Source organism: Elgaria multicarinata, chromosome 3 (assembly GCF_023053635.1).
Source record: "Elgaria multicarinata webbii isolate HBS135686 ecotype San Diego chromosome 3, rElgMul1.1.pri, whole genome shotgun sequence".
NCBI classification, from domain to species: Eukaryota; Metazoa; Chordata; class Lepidosauria; order Squamata; family Anguidae; genus Elgaria; species Elgaria multicarinata.
This window is the reverse complement of record NC_086173.1, coordinates 152,618,295-152,645,693: the sequence shown is the minus strand read 5'-3', so window position 1 is coordinate 152,645,693 and position 27,399 is coordinate 152,618,295. Positions and strand designations below refer to the sequence as shown.

The 27,399-nt window shown below is 43.5% G+C and overlaps 1 protein-coding gene across 1 annotated transcript in view; it reads right to left on the bottom strand.

The window, feature by feature from the left end:
* Positions 1–25,013, bottom strand: part of LOC134395567 (zinc finger protein 420-like) — a 33,548-nt gene extending 8,535 nt beyond the window's left edge. The window contains exons 1-5 of the mRNA XM_063121728.1: positions 24,921–25,013; positions 24,479–24,584; positions 22,736–22,818; positions 18,227–19,839; positions 7,453–7,558 (exon numbers count right to left, since the gene is read on the bottom strand). Coding sequence (XP_062977798.1) covers positions 7,453–7,558; positions 18,227–19,839; positions 22,736–22,818; positions 24,479–24,584; positions 24,921–25,013 — 2,001 coding nt within the window. The remainder of the gene's footprint in view (positions 1–7,452; positions 7,559–18,226; positions 19,840–22,735; positions 22,819–24,478; positions 24,585–24,920) is intronic.
* Between the last annotated feature and the right edge of the window lie 2,386 nt (positions 25,014–27,399).

Here is a 27,399-nt window from a genome sequence, read left to right as displayed (position 1 = left end):
CAGCTCCAAAGAGTCCAGTGTGGCACACGTGGTCCTGCCGACTTTTATCTTCCCAACAACCCAGTGTGGTAGGTTGACCTGAGAGAGTAACTGGAAGAGCTCTGTGGCTGACTGGTGACTTGGAGCCTGGGTCTCTTGGGCAGGGGCACTGCCAGGGCTGGACCTTGGGGTCAACACCGGTTGGGGGCTACAGCGGCAGTCAGGCCTTGCGCCCGTGCACGGGCAGAGCAGGACCCACCAGGGATGACACTGCTTCCCACCGCGTCCTTTCTTCTTTATTTTTTTTCTGAGTCTTTTGTACAATTTCTCTTCATACTTATCAATTGGCCATATGGAATATTTTCCCTGACATGTCTAGAATGTGCACTGTCCTATCTCAGAGGTTTCTTCCAGTCAGTAGCTTTTCTACAAAGAGTGGTATATAATCTCTCTTCCACATTTTTCAGATATCTGGGAAATGAATATTGTGGTAATCACAAGTCACTTCAAATTTGATGTTCTCCCTTCTAATATTTTACCATTTGTAGAAATTTAATTCATCGGGGGCGGAGCCGGACGTCATGACGGGTAAGGTCTCTTCTTGAGAGCTCCCGAAGGGGGGGATCTGAAAAGCTAATTATCTCATCTAAAAAGGCATGGGTCGATAATGAAAGTGAAGGAGGATGATTATGATTGTTAAGAGAGGGTGAAAATCCTGTTTTTTTGGAAGCAGACTCAGAATAAGGAGGAGAAAAACAGCCCGTTCTCTGGCTGCAAGCAGACGGAAGGAGGGGGGAGCAGAAAGCGAAACTAACTTTGGAATGTTAGAGCTCTCCTGTCTTCTAGTCTGATAAAGTGATGATTTATATACTCCTAATCTGAGAGAAAGGTTTAATTGGCAGTAAATTCACCCCTCTAAAAAAAAAAGAGCATCGAAGAATAAAGTGTTTATCTGCGTAAGAAGAGAGAGACGCGATGGATTGTAATCGGGACAGTGACTGAGAGTTAAAAATAGATCCATGCCGTATATCAGAAAAAAAGGGAAAAAAACCCCGGGGAAGGCTACTTGGCAAAGAATTCATCCTTCTAATCATAATTTGGCCCGTCTTGAGAAAGTGTCTGTAGAAAAAGACTTACAAAGTTCTGGAAGTGATTCAGACGGATCTATCAAAATGGCTGAGGGTTCTGGCACGGAGCCAATTTCAGCTGCATTGGAAGAATTGAAGAAACTGATTCTGGATAGCACTGCCACTTTGAGCAAGAAGATGGATATTAATGAAAAAAATGCAGCTTCACGAATGGGGGTGCTAGCAGATAAGATCGCGGCTAATGATAGAGAGATAAAGAAGCTAGATGTGGAAGTTAAAGCACTTGTGAAAAAACAGGATGTCTTTGAAAAAAGTTGTGAGCTAAAATTTCAAAGTCAAGATCTACAGCTGATCCGACTTCAAGATCAGGAGCGGCGTTGCAATGTACGCATTAAACAATTTGTTGAAGAACCAGGAGAGGATTTGAGAAAAATAGTTTTGAAGTGGTTCAACGATATGATGCCAGATTTGGATATAAAAGACTGTGATATTGAAAGGATCCATAGAGTGGGAGGAGCAAAGTATAGAGGATCAACCAGAGACATTCTTGTGAGATTTGGCAGTTACTACAAAAAAGAGCAAGTGATGAAGAAATTGAGGGCTATGGTCATGATTAAATATAAAGGCAAAACAGCGCAAGTATTCAACGATCTTTGTCAGCAAACACTCCAATGGAGGCGCAGCGTTAAGCAAATAACTGAAACGTTAACAAAAAATACAGTGAGATATGCTTGGGGTTACCCAGTTTTTTTAAAGTTTTCCTATGCTGGGGGTGAACATAGAGTAACCTCTCTGGAGCAAGGCAAGGAGCTGCTGAAGAGATTGGGGTTATGTAATGATGCAAGTTTTGGAGCTGGAGATGAGAATGGAGCCGTAGCCGGGGCGTCTGGGACGGGGTAAATGGGGAATGTTGTTATGAGATAATTAATATGATAAGTAGTTAAATACAGGGATCGTGCCGTTATGGCGGGGCGCCGCCTCCCCCCTCTCCCCTAAGTTAGATGGCCGGAATAATAGACTCACGGGGATATGGGGAGGGGGAAAGTAGTAGTGGGGGGGAAGAGGGGTTGGGGGGATCATTAGGGTGGGAGGGAGGGGGATGAAGGGGGGTTCAGGGTTTATTTTTATATTTGGTGTGGTATATGTTTATGAGTTGCAGAGCACACGGGATCGGAAAGAAAATCAAAAGGGTGATTATGAATAAGAATATTAAAGTATCAACGCTCAATGTTAAAGGTCTGGGGGCAGTCGTGAAAAGGAGGAGAATAGAACAAATGTTAAATAAAGAAAGATCGGATATTATTATGTTGCAAGAAACACACCAAAAATTTGATGGCGTAAATGAAATCCGGACAAGGTGGTCTGTTTATTATGAGAAGTCATTAGGGACGTCAAAGAAAAATGGAGTAGCAATTTTGATTTTAAAAAAAAGTGGATTCATATTGGGAACTGTAAGAAAGGATGATAATGGTAGATATCTTATGATAAAGGGGAAAATAGAAAGTGAACAATATGCATTAGTAAATGTTTATGCCCCTAATGAGAGACATAGAGAGTTTTTTATGAATTTATTTAATGAAATAGAGGAGTTTAGGGAAGGATATCTAATTTTAGCTGGGGATTTTAATATGGTAATGAATAATAGAGTGGATAGATCAAACCCCACAAATGTGGAAAAAAGAAATAATATTACTATATTGAATAAACTAGTAAAAGAAAAAGATTATGTAGATTGTTGGCGTTTACTGAATGGCTTGAATCCGGGATTTTCTTATTACTCCTCAGTTCATCAGACATACTCTAGAATAGATTATATAATGGTTTCAAAAGAGTTTGTAAGTAAGGTATGTAAAATGGAAATGGGGGTAATAAAGGTAACGGACCATGCATTGTTAAGTTTAGAATTTACAGTTAAAAAGAATTATAAGGAAGCGTTTAGGTGGAAACTAAACACAAAACTTTTGAAGTATAATAAGGTGGTAGAAAAAATGCAAAGAGAAATGATAGAGGCTTGGGAAATTAATGAGAAGGGAGGAACGTCAAGGGCAGTAGTTTGGGATACCATGAAGGCAGTATCGAGAGGGATATGTATTAGAGAAATGTGTAATTTAAGAAGGCAACAATTAGCAGAGCAGGAACAATTGGAGGAAGAGATTAAGAAAATGGAGAAAGATTATTGGCAACATAAAAATAAATATAAATTAATAGAAATACAGGCAAAGAAAAAACAATTAGAAAATTTAAATTTAGAGGAGGTTCAAAAGAATTTAATATATATGAAAAGGGAGTATTTTGAAAACAGTAACAGGAATTCTAAAGTGCTTGCCAGGCTCACACAAAAAGAAAAAGCCAGGAACGGGATAGGGATTTTGAAGGATAAACAAGGGAAGTATTGTCATACAATGAAGGATAAAGTAAAGATTTTTCAGGAGTTTTATCAGGAATTGTATAAGGGAAAGGATACTCAAAAACAAAAGTTGGAAGCTTATATAGAAAAATATATAAAGAAGAGAATAAAAATAGAGCATAAAGAGTTAATGGAGAAGGTAATAACGCAAGGAGAAGTAGAAGAAGTAATTGAGAACTTGAAGCTGGGTAAATCACCGGGGGTAGACGGTTTAGGACCAGAATATTATAAGGTTTTAAAGGAATTTTAATACCAAAATTAATAAATTTGTATAATTCCATATTGGAAGGGGATAGAACGCCAGAATCATGGGAACACTCATTAATAATTTTAATACCAAAACCAGATAAAGATTTGACTGTCCCTGATTCATATAGACCTATTTCATTAATAAACCAAGATGCTAAGCTTTTTTCAACTATCTTAGCAAGGCGGTTGAATAAATTTATAGAGGAATATATAGGGGAGGATCAATGTGGATTTGTGGCAGGTAGACAGATGCCTAATTTAGTGGGAAGAGTATTAAATGCAATACAGGTGATAAATAAGTCTAGGGTTAAAGCGGGAATTCTGGCATTGGATATTTTTAAGGCTTTTGATTGTGTGAGCTGACAAGCTTTAAAGATGGTTATAAATAAAATGGGGTTTGGAAATAAATTTAAAGCGATAATAGAACAGTTATACTCTCAAAATACAGCCATAGTGGTAGTGAATGATGGTGTGACAGATAAGATACGACTAGCCAGAGGGACAAGGCAAGGTTGTCTGCTCTCACCAGTCCTATTTGTAATGGTAATGGAATTATTGGCGAATGCAATACGAGAAGATGAGGAGATTGAAGGAATAGGTAGTATGAAGGAAATTAAATTGAATATGTTTGCAGACGACATGTTGTTGACGATAAAGAATCCAATAGAGAAGATGGGGAGAATTAAACAACAATTGAGAGAATTTGAGGATATTATGGGGTTAAAAATAAATTGGTCTAAATCAGAATTGATGTTGTTTAATTATACTAAAAAGGAAGAGAAGGATTGGGAAGAAAAGGGAAGAGAAATTAGAGTTAAGAATCAGATTAGATATTTGGGAATAAAAATTACGCAGAAATTAGAGAGTTTAGAGAAAGAGAATTTAAATGTGTTAAAAAAAGAGATTTTAGCAAAATTGGAAAAATATAAAAGGTTAAATTTATCTTGGTTTGGAAGAATAGCATTAATAAAAATGAAGATTTTAGCAAAGATTAATTTTGTGTTCAGGATGCTACCAATAAAAATTTCAGAATTAGAGCTAAAAAGTTGGCAAAGGATTATAAATAATTATTGTAATGGTGATAAGAAAGCGAGGGTAAATAAAAGTAAATGGTATTTGAGCCAAAAAAAGGGAGGATTGGGTCTCCCGAATATTAAATTATATTATGTAGCTAATAGATTAAGATATATAGTGGAGGCAATTACAGGATTAGGGGAATTAGATTGGATGGAAGAAAAAATTACGAGTAATATAGAGACTAAATTGGAAAATGTATTTTTTATGGAAGGGAAAAAAAAATGGGTGGAAAGTATAAATAACCCGCTCTTGAGGTTTCACTGGGAAATTTGGAGTAAATATAAAGGGGAGCTGCTTCCAAGCGGCTCTCCTTTGTCACCGGTAATAATGTTGAAGAATTTCCCAGAGGAATTAAAGAGTAGATTAAGTAAAGTTTTAATAGAAAAAAATAAAATGAAATTAAAGGATTGGTTAAGAGGAATGAGTACAAGAGAGGATATGGAAGAGGTTTTGAAGGATAAAAAATTAACTTGGTTAAATTATAGGCAATTAGAACAGTGGACTAAAAAGTGGGTAAGAGATAATGGAGAGTGTAGAGAATTAACAAAGTTTGAGGAACTAATAGTTAAGAAAGATAATGAAAGGGAGAAAAGAACAGTGTTAAAAGGGTTGATGAGTGAAATATACAGAATATTGGTAGAGAAAGGGACGGTGGATAATTCGGGTAAAATGGTTTGGGAGACAGATTTGAAGGTACAAATAGGACAACAGGGTTGGGAGGGATTATGGAAACAAAGAGCGTTGAGAAATATGTCAGTAAGAATAAAAGAGAATTATAAAATTGTATGGAGGTGGTACCTAACTCCAGTTAGATTGAATAAGATAAACAATCAGCAATCAGAAAATTGTTGGAGAGGTTGTGGGGTTAAAGGAACGTATTTGCATATGTGGTGGGAATGTAACTATGTTCAGAAATTGTGGAAGATGGTGTTTTTGGAGATTGAAGAAATTGTGGAAATGAAGATAGAACGAACACCAAAAGTTGCATTGCTGTCACTATTTGAAGAAGATTTTAAATGTAAAAAGGAAACTAAGGAACTGATAACGAATTTGTTGATTGCAGCAAGATTGATTGTAGCTAGGAACTGGAAGATTCAAGGGGAATATTCTATTGAAGAATGGTATAAAGAAGTATGGGATATAGCTATTAATGATAAATTAACAAGTAATATTAAATGGAGAAGAGGTATAGCTAAATCAAATGATTTTCAAGGAATTTGGAAACAGTTCCTAATATTTGTGTTTTCAAAAGGAAGTGGGAAACCACCAGCAGAAGAAAGTATGAGATTCTGGAATCAGGAATGAGATCCCGAGGTGGGGGGTGCACTTGTAGGTTATTTTGATTATGTTATTAAGATAAGATTTTGTATTCAAATTGAACATTATGCAGTATGTTGTTGTTGTTGTTGTTTTTATGTGAATGTAAATGTGTATGTTTAAGTATTGTAGAAAATTAAAAATATATATATATATAAAAAAAAGAAATTTAATTCATCTATGTTTCCTTGCCAGATAAAAAATCTATGTATATAACCCAAAATTTAATACTTTCATGAAATGGATTAACCACAGAATATACATATAATTCTTCAAAATGTCCCATATACAGACATGCCAATTCAGGTGCCATTGGAGAGCCCACAGATATGCCAAATGTCTACCAATAAAATTAGGTATAAAATGAAAAATATTCTTTTGACGGGACAAATGCAGCAATAGCTGCAATATAATGTCTAGGTGGCATCTTTTTGTCTCTGGAATCTAATGCCTTCGCTATACATATTAATGCATCTTCTTGTGGTATATTCGTATATAGAGGTGACATCCAAGGTTACCGTTATATCACTAGAGTCAATTTTACCCAACTCCATAAGTTTCTTAATGAAGTCTGTGGAATCTCTTACATATGATTTTAATTGTGACGGAAAGGGAGCCAAAATGTGTCGGATTTTGGTTTTTAAATAAGCTATATCCTTTGTTCTAACCCTCTGCATTTGGTTCTTTTGGCACCACTATTGGGGTTTTCCTTTTTTCTTCCCCCACCCTCCGCTATTACCTGAAACACTACCTTGTCTCATACAAGCTTGCCTGGTTTTTAAGATCCGAAAGAGAGAGAGAGTGGGGAGAGAGAGAACCTTCTTTCATGACCACCACCTTCAGAGGTGTCATTGCTGGTGATATGAGCTAGGACCTTTTTGTTAGCTGCTCCAAGGCTGTGGAAATCCCTCCCACAGGAGGCTAGGTTCACTCCCTCTCTGCTGCTCAAGTCATCTTTGCCATCCAGAGATCAATAGAGCTTGGACAGCAGGAATGCCAATAATCCAATTACAAAGGCCAAGAAGAAAAAATCAGTCCGTTGTCATTTACCAAGTAAGGTAAATGAAATGACTGGGCATTTCCCTCAGGCATTTAACAGCATGAGCTGAGTTGGTTTTTTTTAATGGAACCCAGAATAGCTGTTTTTATACGGATCCTGTTGTTTTTATGCTTTTTATGTTTTTAAACTTTGTATATTTGTTTTTAATGTTTACTGTTTTTAACTTTTGTAAACCGCCCGGAGAGCTTCAGCTATGGACGGTATATAAATGAAGAAAGAAAGAAAGAAAGAAAGAAAGAAAGAAAGAAAGAAAGAAAGAAAGAAAGAATTCTTACCCAGATAGGCCACAGTCCCAGACTCCTCCAGCTTGACTTCTTTGGATAGAGCTCTTTGACCTGCGTCCTGGAGATCACTTTCCCCTTCAGTGAAATACTCAGCCACCTACGGAAAAAAAGAAAGAACTCTCTCTTCAGAAATATTCTCCTGCACATACACAGCTGCTCTCAGTTTGGAATGGGGCGTTCCCACTTTCTACACCTTTGGGTTTTACAGCTTTACTTCTCATAAGCTGCCTCAAGCTCTGGGGAAGGGGTAATTGGACCACCTGAATTATATAGGTGGTGTTTCACTGTCTGATCTTCTTTTCTTTCATGCGCTATTGTTTTTCAAGGTGCTCGATCTAGAAGGGCCTGCAGTTTAAGCTTGTATTTATCTTTCCATCTTTCTTCCCCATATTTTCCTAAGAATATTTTGATGGATCATGAACATTTCAATCCTACGTCTGCTACAGGGAGTTCAGGGTGGCGCACTTGGTCCTTTATTCCCATAGACAAGAAAAACGTTGTGTGCTTCACAGCTGAAACATTATGCATGGTGATATAAAATCACCCCCCCCCCCCCGCCCTTTGGCCTAAGAAGCCCAAGACCCCTAGCTACATCACACAGGTTCTTATAAAAGCCCAACTCCTAGTATGGTTTTGTGGATTCCTCTGGCATTGTCCCAACTCTCAGTATGCGGACTGTCTGCTGCCTATATTCTAAGGCAGGTAGAATATCAGACATATTCTCAGACATCAGCATCACTGACACCAGCAGAGCAACCTTGCAAAACAGGTTAGAATAATCTCAACCTCCATAGTAGAGAGGGTCCAGCAAAACTTTCAAGGGAACATCTGGAGAAGACGCATTTAGGAGAGTGTCAACTGAGGTTCAGGGCTCATCTACCCCAAGAAGGATATTCCACTATGAAAGCAATACATAAAAGGTAGGAGCTACACCAAGCAGGATATAGCAGTATGAAAGCAGGATATGGTACATGTCAATAGACCCCAACAGTTGTCATTGCACTTCAATACCATAGGCGTGTGCAAGGGGTGTGCCAAGTGTGCCTACGCACACCCTAATGTTTCCGGGACAGCCCCCACTTTTCCGCGCTCCCCTCCTTCCCACACTGCTCGAATTGAGGCTTCCAAGGAGGACAAGAAAGCAAACAAGCCACCTTTAAAATGCCTTTAAGCGCAGCCGGATCCAGCTTAAAGCAGCCAACATGAGGGAAGCAGCAGGAAAGAGGGAAGCAGCACGAGGCCCACCATTGTGAGGCTTCTTTGGCTGCAACGAGAGCAGCCTCCAGAAATGGCGATGGTGGGGCCCTGCTCACTGAGAGGTGAAGAAGCCGGTGAGTCACGTGGGCAGCGACTTCCTTCCTTGCTGACTTGGCTGGCTCTTTGAATCGTGGCTGCAGAACTGGAGGATGTGTGTCTGCAGCTGAGCAAGCAAACACGTGGGGATGGAGGAGCGGCAGTGACTACGAGGGACAGTCTGCGGCACAGAGGGTGATGGTTCTGCTCTCACACAACAACAGCATCTAGTGGGCCCAAGGTTATCAGGGAAGACCGGTCAGGCCTTCCCTGTACCTTTCCAGATGGGCTTACGGGGTCTTTGGGTGGTGCAGGGCTTGGCGCTGGGGTCTCTTTTAATTTCTGGGATCCAGGCTCATGGGAAGGCAGGGGCAGAGGCTTTGGCTTGCATTTTGTGCGAGGGGGTCGGGTGTGGGGCTGGCCTTTACCGTAGCTGGGCCCCTCCTTGAGTGTGCCGCCCTCCTCCCCCCCTCATTATTTATTTTATTGCATTTTTATACCGCCCAATAGCCAAAGCTCCCCGGGCGGTTCACAAAAACTAAAACAATTCAAAGTATAAAACAAACAGTATACATACGTGATATAAAATACACGTTAAAAAGTGATTAAAAACATACCACACATGATTAAAAACATCTTTAAAACATCCTTAAAACATTCTAAAATTTCACTGGATAGGCCTGCCGGAATAGATCAGTCTTTATTGCTTTTTTAAACTCTACGAATCTCCTCCGGCAGGCCATTCTACAATCTGGGGGCAGCGGAAGAAAAGGTCCTCTAGGTAACAGTTGTTAATCTACTTTTTCCTAGCTGAAGTAGATTCTTCCCAGAGGACCTGAGTGTGCAGGGCGGATTGTATGGGAGAAGGCGATCCCGCAGGTAGCCAGGACCCAAACCATGTAGGGCTTTAAAGGTGATAACCAACACTTTGTACTTCGCCCAGAAACTAATCGGCAGCCACTGAAGAGACTTTAAAACTGGTGTAATGTGGTCACCTCTAGGTGTACCAGTGACCAGCCTGGCTGCCACATTTTGGACTAATTGAAGATTCCAGACTAGGCACAGAGGTAGCCCGATGTAGAACGCATTGCAGAAGTCAAGCCTCGAAGTTACCAGCGCGTGCACTACCGTCTTTAGGTCTTCTGACTCTAGGAAGGGGCGCAGCAGGCGTACCAGCCGAAGCAACCAGGATGATCAGGGGTCTTGAAACAAAGCCCTATGAAGAGGGACTGAAAGAACTGGGCATGTTTAGCCTGGAGAAGAGAAGATTGAGGGGAGAGATGATAGCTTCAAATACTTAAAAGGTTGTCACACAGAGGAGGGCCAGGATCTCTTCTCGATCCTCCCAGAGTGCAGGACACGGAATAACGGGCTAAAGTTAAAGGAAGCCAGATTCCAGCTGGACATCAGGAAAAAATTCTTGACTGTTAGAGCAGTACGACAATGGAATCAGTTACCTAGGGAGGTTGTGGGCTCTCCCACACTAGAGGCATTCAAGAGGCAGCTGGACAAGCATCTGTCAGGGATGCTTTAGGGTGGATTCCTGCATTGAGCAGGGGGTTGGACTCGATGGCCTTGTAGGCCCTTTCCCACTCTGCTAGTCTATGATTCTATGAAGCTGATAGTAGGCACTCCTGGGTGTTGCATCCATCTGGGCTGTCATTTGGAGCGGCGGATCCAGAAGCACCCCCAAGCTGCGAACACAGTCTTTCAGGGGGAGTGTAACCCCATCCAGAACCGGTTGACACACCTCCAAACCCAGGTTGCGGCCTTTGACAGCGAGCACCTCCGTCTTGTCTGGATTCAGCTTCAGTTTGTTTTTCCTCACCCAGCCCATCATTCCCATGGACGGGCTGAGGCTCAGTGCTTGTGGGCCTGCTTTTATGCAGAAGATCCCTGGTTTGTTCTCTGGGGTCCCCAGGAAGGCGTGGGAAAGACCCCTTAAAAGCCCAAGCCTAAGAATGTCTACTCAGAAGGAAGCCCCACTAAGAACAACAGGACTTACTCTGAGGTAAATTTGCATAGAATTTCCACCTGAAATAGATGGGAGGGTGTAGAAAGGCAGGAGAAGGGGATAAAGATGAAGCCACTGCAGAATAGTGGCCTTTTTTCATCTGGCCTTTTTTAACCCACATTTAAACATTGTATTAAGTACAGCAACGATTAGTGTCCCTAAACATATATAGGGCAGCAGAGGGAAATCCTATTTTATTCCTTTAGTTATGCTAATATAACATGAGGCAGGAGCCCTGCCTAGCATGACCGGATACAAAGGAGTTTTTAGGATTTTTTTTCTGTTTAAACATGCGTCATGTCATATTAGCATAACTCAAAGAATAAAATAGGATTTCCCTCCGCTGCCCTGATGCTGAACACACTTACTTAGGAGTAAACACCATTTTGCTATAGAAAAGGATAATATATGTATGGAGCATGCTGAGAGTTGCACGACCTTTTTCTTTCCAAACATGCATAGCATTGCACCTGAAGTGGGTTTAAAATGTGGGCCTTGGCACATGTGTGGAATCTTTTAAAAAGAATGATTACTTGGCTTGCTAGCGTGTGTCTGGATCCCCAGACGCTTCTGAATGCATCTTTCTGGACTGCACCTGACGGTTGCATGATCCACAAGGCCAGACTCTGGTGGGTGCATAGTTGTCCTTGACAGGAGGGGTCTGCTCTTGCGAGAGAAAGGAGCACAGATCTGGAGAAGCACAGGGACTCTGATTCTGTTGTGTTGAAAAGCTACCCTGTGGTTTCGAGAATACTCACAAATTGATAATAGCATAATAAGCTTTAGTCCGCTAGCCTCTAGTGCCAAAATGACTTGACTGGCTTACGCACCACGACATGAGCCAGGGTGTGTGTGTCATTTTGCCTCAGGCAGCAAAATGTCTTAGGCCTCTCCTCCACTCCAATGGATTAGGTGCATAGGCATGCGCAGCTCATTTCATAGAATCATAGAATAGTAGAGTTGGAAGGGGCCTATAAGGCCATCGAGTCCAACCCCCCCCCCACTCAATGCACATCCTAATGAAATGAGCTGCGCACGCCTATCTTCAATACCGCTATAAAGCAGTAGTGTGGCTTCTGCCTTTTATATACCGCTTTCATAGTTTAATATCCTGCTTGGTGTAGATGAGCCCTCCGTTTCTCCCAGCGAAGGGAAACCGACCTGGGCACTGCAACTCTGGGAAAATCAAACACGGCTCTCCTCCGGCAGCTCCCACCGATCCCCATCGGCACTAGGGCAGCTCCAAGGCAATGCTTCAGGGAGACGGCAGAGGGTCCCGATGGGCGGTGGGAGCGGCAGGAAGACCGTGCAATGGAAGCGCCCTACTTCCGAGACCAACCCACTCTGCGTGGTCTGCAGAGGGGGGGTCCGTCTTCCCCTCTCCACCCTCCACAGCAGCCGTCCCCTATGCACTCCCCCTCCCCTCCTCCCTCTCCGGATCTCAGGGAGACTGGATTGAGCCCCAGGGGTGGGGTGGGGGCTTCAAAGGGGTTCATGCAATTGAAAAGAGGCGGCTCCTTTGGGGCCCACTTCGCAGCACGACAGCAGGGTTCAGCCCCCTTCCAATGATTCCGAGGGGTGGGTGTCCTTTCCGAGATGGGGAGGGTGGGGGTAGGGGTCTCCCGCTTTCTGCCCCCCTCCCACTAATGCAAATCCCCTCTCCTCACAGAAGAATCTCACCCGGAAGGCCGAGGGAGGCGCGCTCAGCTCAGCCTTAGCTTCCCTGCTGTGAAAATTTCCCGCCTCTCTAGGAAGGACGACTCAGCTCATTTCCCTTTTCAATACCACTGTTAAAGATACAGGAGCCCTTTTCATATGGTCACCCTAGAGAATCACACGGCTTGGCAAACATCCCACCCCCCCCCACCTCGTTCGCCAGCTGCCGATTTGGGACCACGTTCCTCTGCTGGAATAGCCTCGTGTGGCGCAGAGCGGTAAAGCAGGGCCTGAGTTCGATCCCAGCTGAAGCTGGTTTTAGGCAGCTGGCTCCGGTCGACTCAGCCTTCCATCCTCCCGAGGTCGGTAAAATGAGTACCCAGTTAGCTGGGGGAAAGGTAATAATGGCCGGGGAAGGCAACGGCAAACCACCCTGCTATAAGGCCTGCCAAGAAAACGTCAGCGAATGCTGGCGTCCCTCCAAGAGTCAGTAATGACTCAGTGCTTGCACGAGAGGTTCCTTTCCTTTTCCTTCCTCTGCTGGAAGCGTTTTCTACACTGAGGGCAGGCGCAAGGGGCCTCTGTGTGCGACTTCTCCCAGTACTGGCTCAGATAAGCTTGGCAGAAATTGTGCCCACAGTCCAGAATGATCACGGGATCTGTGTAATACTCTAGGCAGATGGGACAAGTCACTTCATCACAGAGAGCCTTGACTTAGCAGCCACAGCCACGACTTCCTTGCTATGAATAAAAAGCCGGATTAGCTTACTGTGCCTCATTTTGCTCACCCATCATTTTCTTTTCCAGCTAATTTTGGGAATTTGAACTATGGCCTGGAACTGGTATCAGAACCTGGCTTTCATGCAAGTTTCAGAGGTTATTATAGCTTTCCCATCTAGTCATGCGTGAATGGTGAGTTTGGTTGACTTACCTCACTTGGAAGCTGCCATTCCAGCTCGTTTAGCAGAATACGGACTATGGCCCGGAATGGAGCACAGGTTCAGTGGAAGTTTTGTAGATTATGATATCTGTCTTACCTGGTAATGTACGAGTGGTGAGTTTGGTTGAGTTGACTCACTTGGAAGCTGCCGTTCCAGACTGTTTTGCGCAAAATGGACTATGGCCCGGAATGGGTACCTGAACGTGGTTTTCGTGGATGTTTTGATGCTTATTGCATCCCTGCCATGATGTTACGTGTGACTGGTGGGTTTGAGTGATTTCAGTCCTTCAGAAGTGGCTGTTCTGGGTGTTATTCTGGGAGTTATGGGGTTAATATTGATATGATATTGCAAGGATTTTAGACCTAAAATATTGTTCTCAAGTGTTTCTAACACATGCCAGTTTTTGGCATGTTTTTTTTTTTTAATATAAAGGAGTCGTTCCGGCCTGTTCCATTTTGGCTTTTACACCATCCCGCTTGTTTATTGTGCACTCCTGATTTCTTACCATGAGATCAGCAGCAGCAGCAGCAGCCTGCCCTGGTTCTCTTCCTCTGCCCTTCCTCTCCAGCCCTCCTAAACCAGGCTGGAAATCCTTGAGAGAGCACGTCCTTTTTCTTCCCTGCTCTTTTCAGGCAACAACCAGCGCACAGGACTTCAGGCTGGCCGGCCTCTTTCCTGGCTCCTCCATCCTTGCCCAGAGGAGCAGTTAGCAGCACAGCCCCAATCCACCACTGGTTGCAGGGGGCAGCACTTAACAGACCAGTCTCTTCTCCTTACATAGAAAAAACCCACAAATGAATGCTTCCCCCAGGCAAGCAGGCAGCCCCTTTCTCACGCTCCACCTTAGTACTCGAAAGGCCCACCAGACAACCAAGGAGAAGGTTGTGCTTTTTGCCTGTATGAAGTAACTGGCCAATTCTCACTCCCGCCCCCTAAATTTTAAAATCAAAGAGATTAACAAGAAAGGGTTCCCCTACCCTTTTACCTCCACAATGAAGGAAAGTTTTGAGTTCCTGGGATTGTGGGGGACAGCTTGATGAAAATGTCCCCCTGTGTGTGGCTGCTGTAAAGAAGGCAAACTCCATTATTATTTATTATTATTAATTATTTATATAGCACCATCAATGTACATGGTGCTGTACAATCTTATAATGCCTAACTCCATGTTAGGCATTATAAGAAAAGGAATTGAGAATAAAATGGCCGGTATCGTACTGCCCTTACACAAATCTATGGTGCGACCACACTTGGAATCCTGTGTACAGTTCTGGTTACCACACCTAAAAAGGATGTTATTAAGCTGGAAAAAGTGCAGAAAGGGGCAACTAAAATGATTAAGGGGCTGGAGCATCTCCCCTATGAGGGAAGGTTACAACAACTGGGATTGTTTAACTTGGAAAAAAAGGAGGCTAAGGGGAGACAGGATAGAGGTGTACAAAATTATGCATGGTATGGAGAATGTGGACAGGGAGACATTTTTCTCCCTCTTTCAAAATACTAAAACCCAATGGGGTCATCCCATGAAACTGATTGTTGGGAGATCCAGGACAAATAAAAGGAAGTACTTTTTCACACAGCACATACTTAAATTACGGAACTCACTATCACAAGATGTAGTGATGGCCACCAATTTGGATGGCTTTAAAAGAGGGGTTGGATAAATTCCTGGAGGAATTGCTCTGCTATGAAATCATAGCCCCTCCTTCAATCACCTGTCAGTGAGATAATTCCTTTAACTATAGTGACCATATGGAAAGGAGGGCAGGACTCCTTTTTCTTTAACAATTGTACTGAAAGGGGCATTTCAGCAGGTGCCATTTGTATGCATGCAGCACCTGGTGAAATTCCCTCTTCATCACAACAGTTAAAGCTGCAGGAACTGGTCACTCTAGTATAGCTCCTGAAGCTTTGCACATCCTTTCCCCACATATTTTCCCATTCCTCCATTAGGATACTGTGTCCAACTTTTTATCATACAATCCTTTACTTGTTCATCCTCCATCTCACATCTTAACAACAATTTATACATCTTTGCAAAAAAATGTTCATCATTTGTACACAATGATATTTCAAATTCAGATTTTATTTGTTCAAATCCATAATTTGTCTTGTCTATTTTAAATATTTCCATAATTTGTGCATAGGAAAACCATTGACATGTATGACCTTCATTTAACAATTCTTCCCTTGTTATAAACTTATATTCGCCTTGCGACCATACTAATACATCATTATACGTCAACCATTTATACACTTGTAAAGTCTGTTCTATTAAAAGCTTCTTGCATCGATATCCATAATGATGTTTTCTGACAAAATCTTGGTTTATATTTATTCCATATTCTTAGAATAGCACGTCTTACATAGAAATTGTTAAATTCCACATTCACCTTTGCTTTGTCATACCACAGGTAACCATGCCACCCAAATCTCAGTTCATATCCTTCCAATTCCAACATTCTTCTATTTTTTAATGTCATCCATTCTTTCATCCATACCAAACAGCAGGCAGAGAAATACACTTTACTTTTTTAACTAGCACCGTATTTCGGTAACACTGTCAGTTCCAGGCGTATTCTAATGACTCTATAACAACACAATTCTTCTTCCATTTAGAACCAGAACTCGAACGCTTCCCTACCCTCCTCCTTCTACCCTGTCCAAACATGCTTCTTTAAATTAATTATTGTAAGTTTTAACAAAACAATAAAACTGCAAGTGTAAGTACATACTTTAAAAGCTTGTTTCAAATATTAAAACATTCCTTTAAAAATGGAAAAGGGGGTAAATTACACATAAATTTTAGAAAAGACAAACCAATATAAGTCCAATAGTGAAAGACACCAATATTCTATACCACTCTTTAAATTGTTGGTAGTATTGTTAGGTCTCCTATCCATTGCAGTAGCTTTTATCTTTCCAATGTTATAGTATCAGTCTTTTAGCACTCAAGGAGCAAAAGAATCCAACTGGAAAATAGGTCATGTACGGCAGACCTGTACATATGAAATAAGAAACAGAGGACAGATCAAGAAAACATGAGCAGCTTTGTTTAAATCTAAAATCTACAGACATTTAGATGGTATCTTCCCACTGTGAGTTCTTTGATGTACAGTAAGATTTGAGTTCTGACTGAGCCTCTTTCCACACTCCATGCATTAATATGCTTCTTCCCTGTGTGAATTCTTTGATGAGAGGTAAGGCTTGAATACTGACTAAAGCTCTTTCCACATTCCATGTACTTAAATGGTTTCACCACTGTGTGCATTCTTTATATTATACATAAGTGTCCCACTATCACAGAAGCACTTCCCACACTTCTGCCTGTGTGTATTCATTGATGTGCAGTATGTACTCCACTAACACTGAAGTTTTCTACATTCCATGCATTTATATGGTTTTTCTCCTGCATGACTTCTTTGATGTGCACTAAGATGTACGCTCCAACTGAAGTTCTTTCCACTCTGGACATTTATAAGGTTGATCCCACATGAATTCTTTTAAGTCTAGTAAGGCCTGAGATCCGACTGAAGCTCTTTCCACACCTCATGCATTCATGTGGTTTCTCCTGTGTGGGATCTTTGATGTTAAGCTAGTGATCCACTATGACTGAAGCTCTTTCCACACTCCATGCATTGATATGGTTTCTCACCAGTGTGCATTCGTTGATGTTGAGTAAGTGATCCACTCTGACTGAAACACTTTCCACACTCCATGCACTTATAAGGTTACTTCTCTGGGTGTGTTTCTTGATGAACACCAAGTGCTCCACTTTTACTGAAGCTCTTCCCACATGCCATGTATTTATATGGTTTCGACCCTGTGTGTGTTTGTTGATGTACAGTAAGTGCTCCACTATGAATGATGCTCTTTCCACACTTCCTGCACTTATATGGTTTCACCCATGTGTGTTCGTTGATGTTGAGTAAGCTCTGAGTTGTCAGTGAAGCTTTTTCTACTCTCCATGCACTTATATGGTTTCTACCCTGTGTGTTTGTTCATGTCTAGTAAGCTATGAAACCAGAATGAAGCTCTTACCAAACTCCAAACATTTATACGGTTTTACCCGTGTGTGTTCGTTGATGTACAGTAAGTGTTCCACTATTACTGAAGCTCTTTCTACACTCCATGCATTTATATGGTTTCTGAGCTGTGTGCGTTCGTTGATGTACAGTACGTGCTAAACTATGACTGAAGGTCTTTCCACAGTCCATACATTTATATGGTTTCTTTCATGTGTGAGTTCATTGATGGATAGTCAGGATTCCACTATCACTGAAGACCTTTCCACACTCCAGGTATTTATGTGGTTTGTTGTGTGTGTGTTCGTTGATGTACAGTAACTGCTCCACTTTGACAGAAGATCTTTCAACACTCCATGCATTTATATGGTTTCTCCCCTGTGTGTGTTTTATGATGTTTATGAAGTGTTCCACTACAACTGAAGATCTTTCCACAACCCATGAACTTATATGGTTTTACCCGTGTGTGTTCGGTGATGTACAGTAAGAGGTCCACTATGACTGAAGCTCTTTCCACACTCCATGCACTTATATGGTTTCTCTCCTGTGTGAGTTCTTTGATGGATAGTAAGTGTTCTACTATAACTGAAGCTCTTTCCACACTCCATGCATTTGTATGGTTTCTTCCCTGTGTGTGATGTTCTGTAAGATGTGAGCTCCTAGTGAAGCTCTTTCCACATTCCATGCACTTACATGGTTTCTCTCCTGTGTGTGTTCGTTGATGTACAGTAAGTCCTCCACTTTGACTGAAGCTCTTTCCTCATTCCATACATTTATATGATTTCTTTCCTGTGTGAGTTCGTTGATGGTTAGTAAGGGTTTCACTATCACTGAAGCACTTGCCACAATATAGGCATTTATATGGTTTGTTGCCTCTGTGTGTTCGTTGATGTACAGTAAGTGCTCCACTTTTACTGAAGCTCTTTCCACACTCCATGCACTTATATGGTTTTACCTCTATGTGTGTTCGGTGATGTACAGTAAGAGTTCCACTATGACTGAAGCTCTTTCCACACTCCTTACACTTATATGGTTTTACGCCTGTGTGTGTTCGGTGATGTACAGTAAGAGTTCCACTATGACTGAAGCTCTTTCCACACTCCATACATTTATATGGTTTTACCCCTGTGTGTGTTCGGTGATGTACAGTAAGAGTTCCACTATGACTGAAGCTCTTTCCACACTCCTTACAATTATATGGCTTTACCCCTGTGTGTGTTTGGTGATGTGCAGTAAGAGTTCCACTATCACTGAAGCTCTTTCCACACTCCATGCACTTATATGGTTTAATTCCTGTGTGTGTTCGTTGATGTACAGTAAGTGTTCTACTACAACTGAAGCTATTTCCACACTCCATGCATTTGTATGGTTTCTTCCCTGTGTGAGTTTGTTGATGTTCAGCAAGATGTGATCTCCTAGTGAAGCTCTTTCCACACTCCATGCACTTACATGGTTTCTCTCCTGTGTGTGTTCGTTGATGTACAGTAAGTGTTCCACTACGACTGAAGCTCTTTCCGCACTCCATGCATTTATATGGTTTCTCCCCTGTGTGTGTTTTATGATGTTGATTAAGTTTTCCACTACAACTGAAGCTCTTTCCACACTCCATGCATTTATAAGGTTTCACTCCTGTGTGTGTTCGTTGATGTACAGTAAGAGTTCCCCTATCCCTGAAGCTCTTTCCACACTCCATGCACTTATATGGTTTCTCTCGTGTGTGTGTTCGTTGATGTACAGTTAGTGCTGCACTTTGACTGAAGCTCTTTCCACACTCCATGCATTTATATGGTTTCTCCCCTGTGTGTGTTTTATGATGTTTATGAAGTGTTCCACTACAACTGAAGCTCTTTCCACACTCCATGCATTTATATGGTTTCACTCCAGTGTGTGTTCGTTGATGTACAGTAAGTGTTCCACTACGACTGAAGCTCTTTCCACACTCCATGCATTTATATGGTTTCACTCCTGTGTGTGTTCGTTGATGTACAGTAAGAGTTCCACTATCACTGAAGTTCTTTCCACACTCAATGCACTTATATGGTTTCACTCCTGTGTGTGTTCGTTGATGTACAGTAAGAGTTCCACTATCACTGAAGCTCTTTCCGCACTCCATGCACTTCCATGGTTTCTCTCCTGTGTGTGTTTTATGATGTCTATGAAGTGTTCCACTACAACTGAAGCTCTTTCTGCACTCCATGCATTTATATGGTTTCTCTCCTGTGTGTGTTCGTTGATGTACAGTAAGTGTTCCACTACAACTGAAGCTCTTTCCACACTCCATGCACTTACGTGGTTTCTCTCCTGTGTGTGTTTGTTGATGTACAGTAAGTGTTCCACTACGACTGAAGCTCTTCCCACACTCCATGCATTTATATGGTTTCACTCCAGTGTGTGTTCGGTGATGTACAGTAAGAGTTCCACTACGACTGAAGCTCTTCCCACATTCCATGCATTTATATGGTTTCACTCCTGTGTGTGTTTGTTGATGTACCGTAAGAGTTCCGCTATCACTGAAGCTCTTTCCACACTCCATGCACTTATATGGTTTCTCTCCTGTGTGCGTTCTTTGATGTACAGTAAGAGCTGAGTTCTGGCAGAAGCTCTTTCCACACTCCATGCAGTTATAAGGTTTCTCCCCTGTGTGTGTTCTGTAATGTATATTCAATTTAGAATTATCTTTGAATATCTTCCCACATGCAGCACAAATGTAACTTTCTTTTTCTTTCTGATCTTCTTGTGACATCTGCAGTTCAATAATGTCAGTATCCTGAAAAACAGAGGATTCCTTCTTCATTGTCAGGTTTTGCCTGTGATATTTTGGCCCCCGTTTTCCCCGAAATATTCCTTTTCCTGCTTCATGCTGGGTAGTATTCAAAGACAGCACAGATTGCTCTTGATATGTCTCACTGTGCTGCCCATCACCTACATTTGGGAGAAAAAAAATCTTTTAGGAGTTCAAGTAAGAAACTATAGATCTCAAGTGTGATCAAGCCCAGTATCTACTTCACTATGAGAGCACACAGAAGAGACTCCTGCCCCCCAGTAGATTGGTTAGTGAGCTTGACCTTCAGGCTTCCTCTCTGCTGCCTTTTTCTGGCCAAAGAACAATTGTCTCTTTGCAGGCCCAGACCTCTGACCCTGCACTCTTTGCAAGATCTTCTCCTTCGTGCAAAAGGTTGCTTCAGCTTCTTGCATCTGGGCCACAAAAGGTGGGCAGCTTTAGGATGAAGTTGCAACTTAAGGTGGAGTACCAAAGTAGGTCGGCCCTTTGGGGTAGCCAGTAAGAGGTTGAATGAGGGCAAGGTCTAATGGGCAGAGCGGAGGAGCAAAGGGACTGCCCATACATCTATCTTACGTATAGAATGAATTCTTAGACATACTGTTATTGCCTGTGGGCAGGGGAGATGTGTTTTCAAAAGCCACAGAGTGTTGGAGGGGCGCAAGGGGCAGCCACAGAAAGGCAGAGGGAGATATGGTGTCCAGAGGCCACTGTTCAGTATGGGTGTGGAACGCTACAGGCTTTCGGTTGCTCCTAAGCGGTCTCCATCAGAGTGCCTGAGCAGCCCTCATGACAGACCCCCTGGGTCGGAGGTTCTGCTGCTGCAGAAAGCGAGGTCTGTGAATGGGAAAGAACAGCCCTGCAAGGCTTGATCCTGGATAAATGTGCCAATCTGGCCTGTATCATGGAGGCCTGGGGGGATTACACTGGAGGAGTAAATCCCTCTCCGCTTTGTTCACCAGGGTTTTCCATGTTGCAGCAAGGAAAATCTGTGGGGCAAGAGGCCGATGAGTCGCAGTGGCCTATCATCACTCCATTCCAATACCCAGCTGCCCTGTCCCACAGACTTCCGGTTTCGAGCCCGTGGATCTGAAGGTGGCTCCTTGGGACTGAGGAGGGATGATGATGGTGTGTCGCCTGACCCACCCCTCAACAGTGTCCCCACTTCTTCAGCAGGGCACACTTTGCATCTGGCTCTTTGCGTAGGATGGGACAATGGTGAACTGGGGGGTGGGGGAGGAACGTTCTATAGTTCCGCTGTCATGGGCACATCACTACCTGGTGCGGTTTAGATTTGTGGACAGAGAAAGGACCGAGCAGTAACAACACAGGCACCGGACATTGGGATAAACTAGGGCTACTTTATTAAATAAAGTAACTAACCCCCTCCCTAGATCTACATGTGGAAGTGCTGGAATCTGTCATTCCTATCCTGCAGACAAGTAGCCTGCCTTCATGGGCGAGCCCCACTCTGCCAGAGTCAGGAGTCGTGTTGACTCCCCTTAGGGGCATCAGAGGGCCTGGGGGGCTCCCCCTTCCTGCAAATCCTGCCTCAAATGGATCCGGAGCGTCCCAAGCCCCCAGGTCTCCGATCAGCTCTGCTGTTGTATGGAGGCGAGAAACGCATTTTAGCTCCCACTCTTGGCATATAACAGGCACCACATGAAAGACCTGCCCCTGGCTACCATCCTGCAGACAAAGGTCTGACCTCAATTAGCTCCAGCAGCTGACGGAGGGAGACCCTACTGTCCAAACAGGCCTCAAAAAACAAACTTCAGAGAGTTCCCAGTTTATCACCCAGAAGACGAATACACTGTGTGGTGCAGCCCAGCAGAGCAGCCCAAAGGCTAAATGTGATGAAGAGCCAACAGCTTTAGGTGGAGGTCACAGGTTTCGCTTCTCTCGGTCCCCTGCACATTGTAGGAACTTAAAAGACTCATCCTGGATCAGACCGAGGGTCCATCTAGTCCAGCGCTCTCCCCTCACTCTCTACATCAGAGCTAACTGGCCTGGAGCGCAGCCAGCATGCCCCAAGCCAATGCACCACCGGCCCAATTGGACGCTGAACTAGCGAAACACCATACTCCCTTGGTGAAAAGGTGCCAGGGTTCGTCAGTAGCATGGGGTCCCTGGCTTGAGGAAGTTGCTGTATACCAATGTCCTCCGGGACCCCGGGAGATGCTTGCCACGGTGGCCTGTCCGGCACCAACACTGCTGCTCAAGCTGAAATGGCAACCAGTTCCCAATTGAAAGCATGTTTACCTTTTGAATACTTGGTCTCCATGTGACGAAGCACATGCCCAGAACGCAGGAGTTCCCGGCTTCAATCCCTGGCATCTCCAGGAGGGCAAGGGGAGGATGTTGCCTGAAACGCTGGAGTAATGCTGCCAGTCAGGGCTAGATGGACCAATGGTCTGACTCAGTATGGGGCAACTTCCTATGTTCCTAGGATAAGGCTTCCGCAGTACCGAACTGCCCCTTCAATTGGGTGTTATCCCCTTCTAGCGAGGCAATGTGCTTCAAAACTTTGGGAATATTAAGGCATTCTCCTTTGGGGTGGGGGATACACCTGTTGCTCTATCCGCACACCCGGACTCATCTCTTGGGAGGCACTGGGACCAAGAAGGTCCTTCCCACCAGCTGACCTTTTCCCTGGAAATGCCACAGATCAACCAGGAACCTCCTGCATGCAAAGCGTCTGCATTGCCACTGGGCTACAATCTCACCTGAATCATACACGTATTATTAATACATTTATTCATTGCATTTAGATCATGCCTTTCTTCCGTTATGGAACCCGGGGGCCTACATGCGGTTCCAAGGTGGTCTCCCCTCCAAGCCCTGACCGGACCAAGACCTGCTTAGCTTCAGGCAGGTGGTTGTCTCTTATGCCTGCCAACCACGCCCTGGGGTTGCGACCAGGTCAGCGGCCTGCGCTTGGGGATTGGAGTTTACCCTCCCCTTCGTAGGCTGTGAAAAATCAACAGGCCTGAGTAGTCGAAAGCCCAACCACCGGCCAAAACTGCCCTCATTCAGGATGCTGATCAGATAAATTCATATCTGATAGGATAGGAACATAGGAATCTGCCTTGTACTGAGTCAGACCCTCGGTCCATCCAGCCCAGAACAGTCAATATAGGATGTTGTAAGAATCTGCCTGGGCCTGCGGTGGCTGTGGATACCCCAGTATTCAGCCCTCACGGGCCCAGGCAGACCCACAAGGCACTGGGGCAGAGCCATGCCCGAGTGCTGCTGAGACGTCAAGAATGCTCAGGCACAGCTCTGGGTTGCGTCCTTTGCCCCTGCAGCGTTAAAGGACGCCGCCATTCAGGCAGCAGGGTGGGGGGAATATGCAATTTCTCCAACTTTGCGGAAATTATGTGTTTCTGCCCCCCCACCCCCACACCCCATTGCACCTCTGACACAATATGGGACAGAATGGAAGCCTGAGAGACCCTAAAGTGACAGTGCCACTTCTTGTGGCTTCTTGTGGTATATTCGTATATAGAGGTGACATCCAAGGTTACCGTTATATCACTAGAGTCAATTTTACCCAACTCCATAAGTTTCTTAATGAAGTCTGTGGAATCTCTTACATATGATTTTAATTGTGACGGAAAGGGAGCCAAAATGTGTCGGATTTTGGTTTTTAAATAAGCTATATCCTTTGTTCTAACCCTCTGCATTTGGGTTTTTTGGCACCACTATTGGGGTTTTCCTTTTTTCTCTCCCCCCCCCCCCCGCCCTTGCTATTACCTGAAACACCACCTTGTCTCATACGAGCTTGCCTGGTTTTTAAGATCCGAAAGAGAGAGAGAGTGGGGAGAGAGAGAGCCTTCTTTCATGACCACCACCTTCAGAGGTGTCATTGCTGGTGATATGAGCTAGGACCTTTTTGTTGGCTGCTCCAAGGCTGTGGAAATCCCTCCCACAGGAGGCTAGGTTCACTCCCTCTCTGCTGCTCAAGTCATCTTTGCCATCCAGAGATCAATAGAGCTTGGACAGCAGGAATGCCAATAATCCAATTACAAAGGCCAAGAAGAAAAAATCAGTCCGTTGTCATTTACCAAGTAAGGTAAATGAAATGACTGGGCATTTCCCTCAGGCATTTAACAGCATGAGCTGAGTTGGTTTTTTTTAATGGAACCCAGAATAGCTGTTTTTATACGGATCCTGTTGTTTTTATGCTTTTTATGTTTTTAAACTTTGTATATTTGTTTTTAATGTTTACTGTTTTTAACTTTTGTAAACCGCCCGGAGAGCTTCAGCTATGGACCGTATATAAATGAAAAAAGAAAGAAAGAATTCTTACCCAGATAGGCCACAGTCCCAGACTCCTCCAGCTTGACTTCCTTGGATAGAGCTCTTTGACCTGCGTCCTGGAGATCACTTTCCCCTTCAGTGAAATACTCAGCCACCTACGGAAAAAAAGAAAGAACTCTCTCTTCAGAAATATTCTCCTGCACATACACCGCTGCTCTGTTTGGAATGGGGCGTTCCCACTTTCTACACCTTTGGGTTTTACAGCTTTACTTCTCATAAGCTGCCTCAAGCTCTGGGGAAGGGGTAGTTGGACCACCTGAATTATATAGGTGGTATTTCACTGTCCGATCTTCTTTTCTTTCATGCTCTATTGTTTTTCAAGGTGCTCGATCTAGAAGGGCCGGCAGTTTAAGCTTGTATATATCTTTCCATCCTTCTTCCCCATTTTTTTCTAAGAATATTTTGATTGATCATGAACATTTCAATCCTACGTCTGCTACAGGGAGTTCAGGGAGGCGCACTTGGTCCTTTATTCCTATAGACAAGAAAAACGTTGTGTGCTTCACAGCTGAAACATTATTCATGGTGATATAAAACTAGGCGTGTGCACGGACCCCCCCAATCCGCTTCTCTCCCAGATCCGCAATTTGCGGATCGGGCCACTTCGCTCCACCCTGCTCCGCCTATAGTCCACTCCGCTCCTCTGCGGAGCTCCGGATCCGGAAGAAGCTCCGCTTCCCCCCCCCATAGGCTTGCATTGAAATCCAAAAAAGTCTACAACTTTTTTTCTGTTAAAGTTAGAAACCTCAAATTTGGCACCATGACACATCATGCATGTATACACATGCATGCCAAGACTCAAGCCAATCCAAGCCTCCTCTGATTTTGGGGGAATTTTTGAAAATTGGACACCCCATTTTCAGACATGGGATTTACTCTGACATTTTTACAGATAAAAACTTGGAAGCAGGCACCCTCACAGATGCCATCTAGATCCACATTCATGGCAAGTTCCAAGCAAATCCCATCATCCCCTGATTTTTGGCGGGGCTTTAACCTCTAACGCATCACCTGTAACCCCGATTCACTCCCCTTTCGATATTTCCCTCAATTTTCACGTTAGAAACCTCAAACTCGACATCATGATAGCTTATCCATGTATACGCATGCATGCCAAGACTCAAGCCAATCCAAGCCTCCCCTGATTTTGGGGGAATTTTTGAAAATCAGACACCCCATTTTCAAACATGGACTGTTCTCTGACATTTTGACAGATAAAAACTTGGAAGCGGGCACCCTCACAGATGCCATCTAGATCCACATTCATGTCAAGTTTCAAGCAAATCCCATCATCCCCTGATTTTTGGCGGGGCTTTAACCTTTTAACTCACCCCAAATAAAGTCCCATGCTAGAACTATGCCAATTTTCATGTTAGAAACCTCAAGTTTGGCACCATGACACCTCATGGACGTATACACACGCATGCCAAGACTCAAGCCAATCCAAGCCTCCCCTGATTTTGGGGGAATTTTTGAAAATCGGACACCTCAGTATCTCAGGGATTTAAAGCTGCAGACAGTTCAATGGGGCCATTTCAAAGGAAATCCAAACATGCCATGAATTGGGGAGTAGATAAACCTATGAATCTTCTTTCACACTTGAAAAATTGATTTGGAACTTCAAAAAGTCTAAGTGAGCGCAGGAAGGACTTGTCCCCTGAGACAAAGCAAGACACACAAAAACCATCCCTGCGAGGCGGGCACAGAGGAGGAGGACAGGCGGGCAGAGAGGCAGGCAAAGATATGCCATAGATCTATGGGAGAGTCAGTCCCAGATACCCCAAAACAACAGCACCCAGGCGGAGGCGGTAAGGCAGGCATGGAGCAAACATTTCTGGGGGCACAAGGAAGTGAGCCAAGGATGCCAGTAATGCAAACCATCCCTGTGAGGCGGGAGCAGCACAGAGAGATGCCTTTTCTTTTGCATCCCATAACTAGGAAGCTAGGAGGATAAGAGTAAAGCTTTGTGATCCTTGCTTCAGAGTTGATTGACTGCACTGTGATCACAGCCATTATTAAACAACAACAATAGTAATGTTAATAATAGCAGTACTAATTAATATTAATAGCAATAACAACAATAACAACAAGGAGTTGAACCACAATGAAAGCCTGCCTGACTTCACTGAAGAGGAAAAGCCAGGAGAGCTTGGGCTATGGGGTGTAAATATAAAATGGAATAAATAAATAAATAAATAAATAAACGAGGGTGGAATTCAAAGCAGCAGTGTTGCTGAATAAACAACAAGAAGATTTTTTTTAAAAAAGGCTGTGTCTGTCTTTTACTAGTAAGAGGAGAGTGGACGTGCCCAGGGGGAGGGGGATATGCCAATTTTGACTGGCCCTAAGTAAGTAAGTACCAGTCTTAAGAAGCTACCTGCCACTTCAACTCATGACAGGCATTAGCTTCAGTCTCTCCACTCGGTTACTCTTTGGAGGGCTCTGATGACCCTCCAGGGTGGGAGAGTGTGTGCACTGGGCACGTCCACATGCCCTAGGGGACCTCATCCCCTTTCACCACATCTATTCAGTTGTTCACCAAGGTTAGGGTGGGTAGCAGTGCTGTGTTTCCTATCTGTTATTTATTTGCTAAGTATATGATTTCAGGTTGTGTTTGTGCATTTGGTGGGGCTACTGTTTTAAAAAACATTGGGAAAAGTCCGTTCAGACTAAGAAAGAGAAGTTTCATAGTATCCCAAGTTACTAGTATCCTGTTTTGCCTATCCCCTCCTCCAACTTTGGGATCATGTGATCATGAATCTGTCTCTCAGCACTTCAAAAAGGAACCTCTCCCGCTTTTTTTACCCAATTTTTTTAAAAAAAATATAGCAAGCAAACCGCACCAGGCAGAGAGCTGAGAGTAGGCTCAAAATGACCCCCAGGCATGACTCTCTAAGCACAAGAACTTTC